General features: G+C 48.2%; 1 protein-coding gene across 2 annotated transcripts in view; it reads left to right on the top strand.

Annotated features, from left to right (window-relative positions):
• AIFM1 (apoptosis inducing factor mitochondria associated 1) overlaps positions 1-10,955 on the top strand; it is a 47,671-nt gene extending 36,716 nt beyond the window's left edge. The window contains exons 1-7 of one of the 2 annotated variants that reach the window (XM_014521753.2): positions 1,177-1,317; positions 3,050-3,138; positions 3,226-3,366; positions 4,240-4,382; positions 9,337-9,461; positions 10,028-10,224; positions 10,701-10,955. In XM_014521753.2, the coding sequence (XP_014377239.1) occupies positions 1,239-1,317; positions 3,050-3,138; positions 3,226-3,366; positions 4,240-4,382; positions 9,337-9,461; positions 10,028-10,224; positions 10,701-10,772 (846 nt within the window). In that variant the 5' untranslated portion in view covers positions 1,177-1,238 and the 3' untranslated portion in view covers positions 10,773-10,955. Of the gene's footprint in view, positions 1-1,176; positions 1,318-3,049; positions 3,139-3,225; positions 3,367-4,239; positions 4,383-9,336; positions 9,462-10,027; positions 10,225-10,700 lie in introns of those variants that run through there. The other variant, XM_025208760.1, reaches the window with a different exon arrangement.
• The last annotated feature ends 377 nt before the right edge of the window (positions 10,956-11,332 follow it).

An 11,332-nucleotide genomic window follows, 5' to 3' on the forward strand; every position in this document is an offset into this window, starting at 1 on the left:
CTGGAAGCAGACCGGGCTCCGTGGTTGGCAGCAGCTACCCAGAGCCTGGGCCGGTTGCAGCCCAGGAGGCTGCAAACATCTACTCCGGGCTCCAGCATTAGCTCCATACCAGCAGGTGAACATGTGCCTCGGAGCGCATGGAGGGGTGGGGGCTCTGAGGCAGCACAACCCTGAACTCTTCCCCTGCTGCTGACACAGAGCTGCTGACTGGGCTCTGGAGCCTAGCACAGCCATTCATAGCCAGCCTGGGGTCTGGGCAGCTGCAGCAGGCAGCAAGCAGGCTACAAACACCTGTGCCGGGCTTCACAGCCCCGGCATCAGCTCCATGCTGGTAGTGACTGCACGTGGACCTCAGAGCGGATAGTGGGAGGAATGTGCTGCCTCAGTCCCTATCCTCACCGTCCACTCCAAGGCATGCGCGCACCCGCCGGTATGGAGCTGATACCGGAGCTTGGAGCAGATGTTTGCAGCCTCCTGGCTGCAACTGGCCCGGGCTCTGGGTAGCTGCTGCCAACCACGGAGCCCTGGCTGCTTGCAGGGGCTGCCAACCACGGAGCCCTGTCTGCTTGCAGGAGGGCTTGGAGCCGCCCAACCACCTGCCGGGAGCATCCTGGGCTTCATGGCTGGCAGCAGCTAAGCCCGCCTGCTCCCGCTCTGAGCCCAGCATCTGGTTCTGTGCGTTTGTCTGCCTCTGTCTGGTTCTGTGTGTCTGTGTGCGTATACGTGTCTGGTTGCAGATGTTTGTGGGCATGTGTCTGTTATGGGTGTGTTCTGGTTCTCTGTGTTTGTGCACGTGGTTCTGTGTGTGTGTGTGTGTGTGTGTGTGTGTGTGTGCGCACGCACGCACGCGCGCCTGGTTTTCTCTCTGCTCTCCTTTTCCTTTTTCTTTCTCTTTCTCTCTCTCCTCTTTCTCTTGTCTCCTTTTTTCTCTCTCTCTCTCATTGCAACATGCTCAACAAAAAGGGAATACAGACCAACAAAGGCAACATTTATGGTTATTAAATGCACTAATATGCAGTGTGTCCTGCCTTGTACACCCCACCCTCATTTTGTTTTTCTGGCATGCCGGCACTCCGGTACTTTCTATGGTAGACATTGTGGTTTTTTCAGCACTCCAGCCAAAACATGTTGCCTACCCCTGTCCTAAAGCTTTACCGTTCTCATTATCCATGCAGTATAAATAACTTGTTCTTTGCTTACCTTTTGCAGCACAAACTACAGGGTCAGAGGTGATTCAAATGTTTCCAGAAAATGGCAACATGGGCAAGGTCCTCCCTGAGTATCTGAGTAACTGGACTACAAACAAAGTCAAAAGAGGTAAAGCCATGGGACTCAGTCATCTACACCAGCTTCCATATTCTAGGAAAGCATATGAAAGCTGCAGAAGCCTGCACTGTATTGGTACCCGTTTCCTAGCATCTCCCCAGGGACTCCAGTGTTCTACCTGTTTGTCAGTAGTCTCAGCTAGAAAACTTCCTCTGGGAAATGGTGTCCCTGCCAGTGATTTTTGGCAGTCTCAAGGGATCCACCTGCTATGCAGGCATTCCCTAGGACCTCTGACTTCACCAACATGCTGAGATTCTTTTCACTTGCACCTGGTCATAGCTCTAGACCAGAAGAAAAACAGGTATGTAACTGGAGAGTTGATCCTGAGAAAAGCTGTTACTTCTTGGGTTTCACTTCATTGGGATTTTCCCCCTCTTTTTGTATTTATACATCCATATGACACATTCTTTATCTGCTCATCCCTTTGGTTGTGTTTCCTATTACTTGGTGAAGGTAGTATGGATGTCTACATAAGATGTGAGGAGGAAATAAAGCTTGTTGATTCTCATCCCTAGTGGCAGTGGGAAAGGGTGAATTTGGTGGTGGTGGTAAGCAGCACTCACCTTGGGGGCTAGAAAGAAGCAGGGAGGGCTCTGGAGAAAATTATTAGGAAGGCAGGCAAGAGTGAGCTGAGCTCTGTCACTATGGGCCAGATCCAATTGGCATACAAGTAATCTGTGGTATTGACAGTAGTTAGACACAACTCGGTACTTCCTTCACTCCCTGGCACTTCTTAGGGGAGTGTCCCCTTACTCCAGAGGGGACCTTGAAAATAAAAAAAATTTGCATGCAGAACAAGCATAGGTCTCCTACTAGGCAGTCCTTGAGCAGAGCAGGACATGTTTTGAGCTAAATCTTCTGGGCTGCTTAGATGGCACAAAGCAGCCATAAAGCTGGCTTGGCTGCTTGGTGATAACCTTGAGTCAAAAGATCTTCATGTAGCACAAGGCCAATGTTGTGGCTTCTGAGGCACCCATTCTTCCAGTTACTTCTGCAGGGGCCTTGGCCAGGGTGCCTAAGCGCAGGACCATACCTGCTGTTGAAGTGGCCCTGAGGCTGTGTTGACATTTATGGCAGGACCTAAACCAGTGACCAGCCCTGTGTCAGTCCAATCCTTGCAGTTATTAGCAGGTAAAGCAGCTATGGTGTTGTGTGGTTTTGTTTTTTCCCTTTGGCTTCATCAGTTGCAGAATAAGTTCTTATTCTGTGGAGAGTAAGGCTGTGGGTGTGGGAGAAGTCACTCCACAACTATGGAGACAGAACAGAACTGATGGGTCCTTGGGGCTGAGACCTTGCTTCAGGGGTCAGTGAGTGGCAGGGCTGGTCTACTTCTGTTACATTGGGCCTGTACTTGGGCAGGACCTGTAGACCCAGCTGAGAGAGAGCAGTACGTAGCCTAGATATTTTCTAGTGCTTGGGCACTGGAAGAGTCAAGATTGCAATCCCTGGAGGATTCTGTCCGTGTAACTTGAGCCTCCTTATACAAGTGCTTGTCTCTGTAGTTCACAAGTGTTAAAACAAGCTTTTGTCAGGTGGCTTCCTTTCCGTTGATGCTTTGCTCTGGACCCATGCAACAAAGAATCCAGTCTCTTTTAGTCCTTGAGCCATTCGCAATTCTCTCTTCTGCTGTCAGGAGATCTGCACCACTGACTCTGACTTTCACTGACATTTCTGCATACCTTGTTGGCAGTCTAGTCACGTGCATCCTGTTTTTCCTTTCCAGAGGGTGTTAATGTTGTGTCCAGTGCTGTGGTGAAGTCCATCTCTGTCTGTGCCAACCGGCTGTTGATTAAACTGAAGGATGGAAGAAAGGTAAACAGGAGAAGCAGGTAGTGAACCTGACATGTGGAACTGTGCACTGGGAATTGACATAACCAGAGTTAATTCTGTCTCAATCAGGTAGAGACCGATCATATTGTGGCAGCAGTGGGCCTGGAGCCCAATGTGGAATTAGCAAAGTCTGCTGGCCTGGAGGTAGACTCTGATTTTGGAGGGTTCAGGGTGAATGCAGAGCTGCAGGCACGCTCCAATATCTGGGTGGTAAGTGTGTGCAAGTTGAGAAGGCTTTCTGTGTGATGTTTATGTTGCAATAAACACATGTGCAGCAGTAGTGGGATTTTAAACCCAGTTTGAATGAAGGGAGAGAAGGTGTAAAGTGAGCAGCAGGATCCCACCAGCAGGCAGAGGTAGTTCGTCATTAATGCGTGCACTCTGGCACTTCTTGCTATAGAAGTTTGCCCACAGTCCTAACTTACAAACAGTAGTGTCGCACAAGAGGAGTTGGCGCATCCCAACACAGAGAAATCCTGCAGTGTTGCATGAGAGTCCCTTTGTCAAGGAGTCAGGACTCTCCTAAGGTATAAACACAGCTTGCAGGGGCAACCTGTAAGCTTAGTACAAGGTATTAAGGGTTCCCAGCCCCTCCTTTTATATGCACTTTTGCTTATATCCTATGTATCCTGTACCATATTCTTAGCAAATAATAAAATGTTTTTACTAGGGTGTATTGGACCCTTGTACATTTTATCTTTACTGTGGTGTCTTGGACCACCTGGTACTGGTCTTATCAATCAGTCTTCTCCATTAGCCTTGCTGAAACATCTCTATAACATAATTTGTGTATGCATATTCCAACATAAGCTTATACAAGCAGTTCAAGTATCAGTCATGGCTCTAGAGGCATATACATTTGTCAGTGTTTTAACAGTATATGTACTAATCAATGATTGTATTAATCATTGCTCCCGTGAGGCATGCAAAAGCTATTGTAGTTTTCCAAGATGGGTAGAAATGCAGAAATTGCAGAGACTATCAAATCTGGGTCTTTTTTGCAAATTATTTTCCTATTCGTATTTGGGCAATAGCTCCATTACTTGTTTCCTGTCCAGTTCTCACTGTGCATATCTCCCTAAGGCAGGGGATGCTGCCTGCTTCTACGATATCAAGCTAGGCAGAAGGCGTGTGGAGCATCACGATCATGCTGTTGTGAGTGGAAGATTAGCCGGAGAGAACATGACGGGAGCTTCTAAGCCATATTGGCATCAGTCAATGTTCTGGTAGGTTTGTTTGATTCTCTTGCAGTAAACCTTTCTTTGCTTCTTATTGGCCGAGAATCTGGAGTTGACATTTAACAGTTACCACAGGTTGTGGGAAGTGGATCTTAACTGCTGACCATAACAGAAAAGTTTTATAATGTTTATATAGATTTTCTTCCTCATTCCAGGCACTGTACCAAAGTCCCAGTGTTGTGTTTAGAGCAGTTTTTCTCAGCCAGGGTGCTGCAAACTTCTTCGGAGGGTTGCTGTTGTGGCAGCCCCTGTGAGAGGAAGTAAGCACTGGCTCTTCTACATGCTGGGCATCCTGCCTGTGCTCCATTGCAGTACCAGCACTCCCCATGGCCCCTCCCACTGGTTCAGGGAATACAAGAGGAGCAGGGAAACACGCTGAGCAGAAAAGCACAGCCATCCCCCAGCAACCCTGTGGCCACCGCCCTGCCCCATGGTTTGTGCAATCTGCTGTGGGTCAGTACAAGGCTGTTCCCCCTCTCTTCCCAAGCTCCAAGAGCTGGTGAGGGGCCACACTCACCTCCTCAGTTAGAGGTAGGGCTGATGACAAAAAAAAAGGGGATATGGAAGGGTCCTGCCCCTGCGCCCTCACCTGTCACCAGCCTCTACCAGTAGCCTCTGTCAACCCCTTCTACCTCCTCCAGGGGCAGCTGCCTCCAGGGGTCTAATGACCCATCCTCAAGCTCCCCAGTGTGCCCTGCCAAGCAGCCCCAGGCAGCACCAGACCCCCGCCCCAGTGCTCTCAGGAGTGTCCTACCCACCCTACCACCCAAAGATCCTTTTAGGGTGTTGTGAGCTGCAAGGTGGTAAGCAGTGTAAGAAACATATTTGTCTTTAAATAGGGTACTGCTGAATTCCAAAAAAGTTAACAAGGGCTTCTAATCTAAAAAAAGGTTGAGAACCACTGGTTTAGAGACTGGCTGGGCTCTCTTAGGTTTGATATTTCTACTCTTCTCTGCCCTGATCTTGTTTGATTTAAATGTTGTTCTCTGCCCTGTGAATCTCAGCGTTGTCCAGTACATAAGGGACATAGGCAATTTTGGCAGTGTTATCTTTTGAAAAAGCTGTTGTAAAGGACTCCAGCATATGAAGTTTGGAAGAAAAAGCTGAAATTGTTAGGAGTTTAAAATAATGTCTGAGAAGTTCTTTTTATTGTTCTTGTGAAAATCCAGATTATAACCCTTAGAAAACAGCTGATGGTACTTACTCAAGAGTTGTCCTTAATTTATCTGAGTGACCCTCTGCATTGCACATGCTCCCTTGTCTGGCTGAGTCCCTGCATCATTGTTAAACCACCATGCAAACCAGAAGTGTCATACAGAGGGCATGGATGGGATGACTTGTGCTGCTTTTTCACTTTTGGCTATTGGGAAGAAGCACTAGTCTGGAAGGAGCCCAGAGGACCATGAGTTGAAGTCTCACCTCTTTGTTACCTGATGTTAGTTCTGGGCACTTCACCACCCTCATTGAGCAAAGCCTCATACCCCAGATATTTGAGGCAAGCAGGAGGCAGTAGCTCCTAAACTTTACAAGCTACGCACAATTTTTCTGTGCTCTGCTGAATCTCTAATGAGACAGACTCAAGTATTAACTGTTTAACCACAGTTTTCCAAACCATTTCCAAAGCCTGTCTGCCTCTCAAGTACGCTGCTTGTCTTTGAAACCTTAACAGTGTTTTCCAAAGTTGTATTTTGTGTGTACTTCAGCCCAAGCACCCCTGGCTTTACAATGCTTCCCCAATTCAGAGTCTCTGCAGGCATTACTTGATTGCCTTCAACATTCTTCATGGGCTTAATAGACTATTGCTCTAAAAAAAATTATATAATCTTGCAGGGAATGTGGTAGCTTAAAAAAGCTTCAGTGCAGAGTGGGTATAATGAACATGCCAAGATGTGACAGTTGCTGCATAGACCATGTGTAGCTGGGCATCTGTGTGTACAGGTGATGGCTAGAAGTGCCTGTGCATATGATTCGTTATAAAACTGGTCTGTGACTTACGATGCAACTTTGCTAGGGGACTTCTACCTCACCATTGCCTGGGTTTATATTTCTGTGTATATCTCTGCGGAAGAAAATGCAGTGTGCCCAGCACTCCAGCCAGAGCTCCCACTGTGCTGGCTTGGCATTCCTTGTGTTCCCTCTACTGAGTAACCCAGTATACTACAGAGCTGATCATGGAAGGGGCAGGGAGCAGTTCTTGAGGAGAGGAGGAATATTAATCCCCTTTCAGGATTCATAGTTTCATGGTCGATAGAGTGGGAAGGGACCTGAGTAGATCAGCAAGTCTGACCCCTTGCCATGGGCAGGAAAGAATGCTGGGGTCAAATGACCCTGGCTAGGTGATTATCTAGCCTCCTTTTGAAGACCCCCAGGGTAGGAGTGAGCACCACTTCCCTTAGAAGTTGGTTCCAGATCCTAGCTGCCCTGACTGTGAAGTAGTGCTTCCTGATGTCTAGCCTGAACCTACTCTCAATCAACTTGTGGCTGTTATTCCTAGTTACTCCTGGTAGTGCTTGGGGTAACAGGGACTGTTCTGTTCCCCGCAGGTCCCCCCTAGTAAGTTTATAGATGGACACCAGATCCCCTCTTAGCCTTCTCTTGTGGAGGCTGAACAGGTTCAGGTCCCGTAGCCTCTCTTTGTAGGGCCTGCCCTGCTGCTCCCTGACTGTGCGAGTGGCCCTCCTCTGGACCCTCTCAATGCTGTCCACATCTCTTCTGAAGTGCGGCGCCCAGAACTGGACACAGTACTCCAACTGCAGCCTGACCAATGTCACATAGAGGGGGGAGGATCACAACCTTGGACCTGCTCGTGATGCATCTGTGGATGCATGACAACATGTGGTTAGCCTTCTTGACCGCATGCTCACATTGGCGGCCCACATTCATCTTGGAAGCAATAATGACTCCAAGATCCTTTTCTGCCTCTGTGCGGACGAGAAGGGAGTCCCCCAGCCTGTAGGTATGCTGCTGGTTCTTCCTCCCCAGGTGCAGTACCTTGCACTTGTCAGTGTTGAAACCCATCCTGTTCTCATCCACCCACCCCTGTAACCTGTCCAGATCTAATTGCAGCCTGTCCCTCTCCTCTAGTGTGCCCACCTCTCCCCACATCTTAATGTCATCTGCAAATTTGAACAGGGTGCTTTTCACCCCCTCATCCAAGTTGCTGAAGATGTTGAACAGTGTGGGCCCAAGGACCAAGCCCTGGGGGACCCCACTGCCCACATCCCTCCAGGTCGAAAATGACCCGTGCACTACCACCCTCTGGGTGCAGCCCTCTGGGCAATTTGTGACCCATCTGACTGTGTAGGCATCAGCGCCACAGTTGCCTAATTTTTTAATGAGGATGGGGTGAGAGACAGTATTGAAGGCCTTCCTAAAGCCCAGAAAGACTACGTCCACCGCGACACCTGTGTCTAAGGTTTTTGTGACCTGGTTGTAGAAGGCAACCAGGTTGGTCTGACAGGACCTGCCTCTAATGAACTCATGTTGGTTGCCCCTAAGCATAATCTCCCCTGCTGGTCCCTCGCAGATGTGCTCCTGGATAATTTTCTCAAAGAGAATCCCCAGGACCGAGGTAAGACTAACGGGCCTTTAGGTTCCTGGGTCTTCCTTCCTCCCTTTTTTGAAAATGGGGACCACATTGGTCCTTTTCCAGTCCTCTGGCATCTGGCCAGAGCACCATGAGTGCTCATAAAGCTGTGCCAGGGGTCCCACAATGACCTTTGCCAATTCCCTCAGCACCCTGGGGTGGAGTCATCTGGACTTGCTGATTTAAACACGTCCAGCCCCACCAGAAGTTCCCTAACTAGGTCCTCTCTGACCCTAGTCCTGGTGGTGCCTCTCCTGAGTCTGTCCAGAATCCCAGGAATGTCCCAGTCCCTGCTCAGAAAAATGGAGGCAAAGAATTTGTTAAAGAGGTCAGCTGTATCATCTGGTGCAACCACCAGATTGCCACGCGTGTCCTGCAGGGGCCCCACATTACCCAGTGCCTTCTTTTACTCCCTATGTATTTAAAATAGGACTTCTTGTTATCTTTGATCCTGGTCACTAGTCCTAGTTCTGTCTCTGCCTTAGCCTTCCTAACAGCCCCCCTACAGTCTTGAGCAATGGAGGTATAATCCTCCTTAGTGATGGCCCCTCCCTTCCACTGGGTGTACACCTCCTTTTTAGCTTTCAGATGTTCCTGAATGCCTTTGGTGAGCCATGGGGGCTTTTGAGCACTCTTGCCTGCTTTGATTTGCTTTGAGACTGTCACCCTTTGATCTCGGAGGATCGTCTCCTTAAGGAACGACCACTCGTCTTGGACTCCCAACTCCCCTAACCTTCGGGACCTCAGTGCCTCCCCAACTAATCTCCTTAACTCACTGAAATCGGCCCTCCTGAAGTCAAGGGCTACTGCCTTGTTGCAGGCCTTTGACACCCTGCGCTGGATGGTGAATTCCAGTAGGCAATGATCGCTGTCGCCCAGGTGGTCAATAACCCGCAGTCCCCTTACCAGGTCGTTGCCTGTGGCCAGGACCAGGTCCAACAAGGCATTTCGTCTGGTGGGACTGTGCATCTCCTGGGTTAGGTGGAGGTCCTGTATCTCGGCTAGGAACCTACATGGATGGTCAGACCTGGCTGACTGCTCCTCCCAGCAGATGTCCGGGTAGTTTAGGTCAACCGTGATGACCACTTCCCTTGACTTAACTGCTTCCACGAGCTGACCTGAGAGTTCCCAGTCCAGGTCTGCCCCCTGGTTGGGTGGTCTGTAGTAGACACCCACCGTTAAGTCCCTTTCCCTGTGACTCCCATGTATACTAACCCAGAGCACTTCAGTCTGCCTCTCCTCTGACCCAGTGCTGTTTGTTGAGGATGTGTATTACTCTTTGACGTAGAGCACCACACCCCCGCCTTTCCTCCCTGTTCTATCCTCAAACTGATGTATGATTGTTTTTGTTCCTAGGAGTGATCTGGGCCCTGATGTTGGATATGAAGCTATTGGCCTTATTGACAGCAGTTTGCCTACGGTTGGAGTGTTTGCTAAAGCGACTGCAAAAGACACACCAAAGTCTGCAACAGAGCAGTCAGGTAGGGGGAATAGCATTGCTGAAGGCTTAAGATAGAGGTCTGCTGAGTAGAATTGCATGGAAGCTTTCTGTATAACTTGAGGGATGCTGTCTTGATGCTCACAGATCAGATGTTGTAGTTCTGCTTGTCATAGGGGCTAAATTGCTTTCATGGTCAGATACCATCATTTCCTTCTTACTTTGATGTCTTTACAGGGGAATGAGCTGCAAAAGGAGTTTAGATAGGACTTTATGATTCTGTTAGGTTTCCTGCTGCAGACACTTCACTGTAAAGGTGTTTTAACATAGGCTGTAGTTGGCTGCTTCTACCAGGTTGGCTGGGCACTGCTTGTGTGTGATACAAAGCAACAAGTGAGCTTTTGTGAATGGGCTGAAACTTCTGGGAGGAGAGAAGGGATGGGCAAGGGCACATCCCTCTTGTCATGCTCCGATTGTATTTTGCATTGTGAATTTCTGCGCCAGGCTGGGTTGGGCAGTCTAGAAGCTGTGTTGTAGACTGTTTTGCAGAAGCAAGCTACGGTCTTGTATCGATTTTCTATGTAAGTGTTGTGTGTGTGTTTGTGCTAGGGACTGGCATTCGCTCTGAAAGTGAAACAGAAGCAGAAGCCTCTGAAATCACCATCTCTCCTGGTTCTCTCTCAACCCCTCAAGTTCCAAAGCAAGGAGAAGACTATGGCAAAGGGGTTATTTTCTACCTCAGGGATAAAGTGGTGGTAGGAATTGTGTTATGGAACATCTTCAACAGGATGCCAATTGCTCGCAAGGTCAGTATAGTTTTAGCTTATTGACAGCAGTGACTGGGGGCATTTGATTTCATTGTGTTTAATGTCTGTGGTAGATGTTGGCAGAATCATGCTAATCAACACAGAATAAATTGATCCTGGCAGAAAGAAATTGTGGCTAAGTACAGGAACTTAGCCTACTATTCCTTTACCTATCATCTCTTTTTTTCTTTAAACCTGCTTGGAAGTTGGTAGGCAATATATATATAGGTAGAGAGTGGGTGATAATTTGGTGTTTTCCCTAAGTGAGACATTCTGACTTGCTTGATAACTGCCAGGTGAATTTTCATGCTCTGTCCAACCAATTTAGATGGACTAATGTTTTGATGTCTCCAGTACAGGACCTGTAAGGGGTGGTTTGGGAGACCTGATGCTAACTAGAACAGCATGTTCAAACTTGGAGCCAGGGGTGTGTTTAAAACTTGTTAATTACTGAAAGCCCCTGTTATCTTCTTCAGATTATTAAAGACGGTGAGGAGCATCCTGACCTCAATGAAGTAGCAAAGCTCTTCAATATCCATGAAGATTGAGCCCCAGGACCAAGACCCTCCAGCTGCAAGGCATTGGCATAACAGAGGGAAGTTGTGCCAACTGTGAGAGCTCTCCTCACCTCCAAGCACTTGCTTTGGATTCCAAGTGCTTTGTGAATATTTTCAATCATCTAGAACTCTAATGTTTGCACCAGTAAATAAAGCCAGGTTCTTCTCAGTTAAGTGCCTTCTTCCAAGAGATGTGCACAGTTTGTTAACAACAAATAATCTGGTGACAGCAGTGTCTTGGTTTGCTATCTCAGTGGAAGCAGTATATGGACCTCTGGAGCTGCTGCCTGGGATTCTGTGTGTATGGTCACCCAATGAAACCCTTTTGATTTGACTGTTGCAAATGTTGTTGGTGTATGAGGAGAGGTCAGTCCATTTGTAGCTAGAATTGCAGTCTGTTGCATTGGGAAGAGCTTTGCTGTTAGCTTGGATTTGGATAAAAAGGCATTTCGAGTGGTGGGATAGATTAGAATTATATCCTAAACCAGTAGCAAATAGTGCATTTTAGGTGATTGTACCTCATTGGAATAGGTGGGAACATCTGGAAATGG

This window comes from Alligator sinensis, unplaced genomic scaffold (genome assembly GCF_000455745.1).
Source record: "Alligator sinensis unplaced genomic scaffold, ASM45574v1 scaffold879_1, whole genome shotgun sequence".
Classification (NCBI taxonomy): domain Eukaryota; kingdom Metazoa; phylum Chordata; order Crocodylia; family Alligatoridae; genus Alligator; species Alligator sinensis.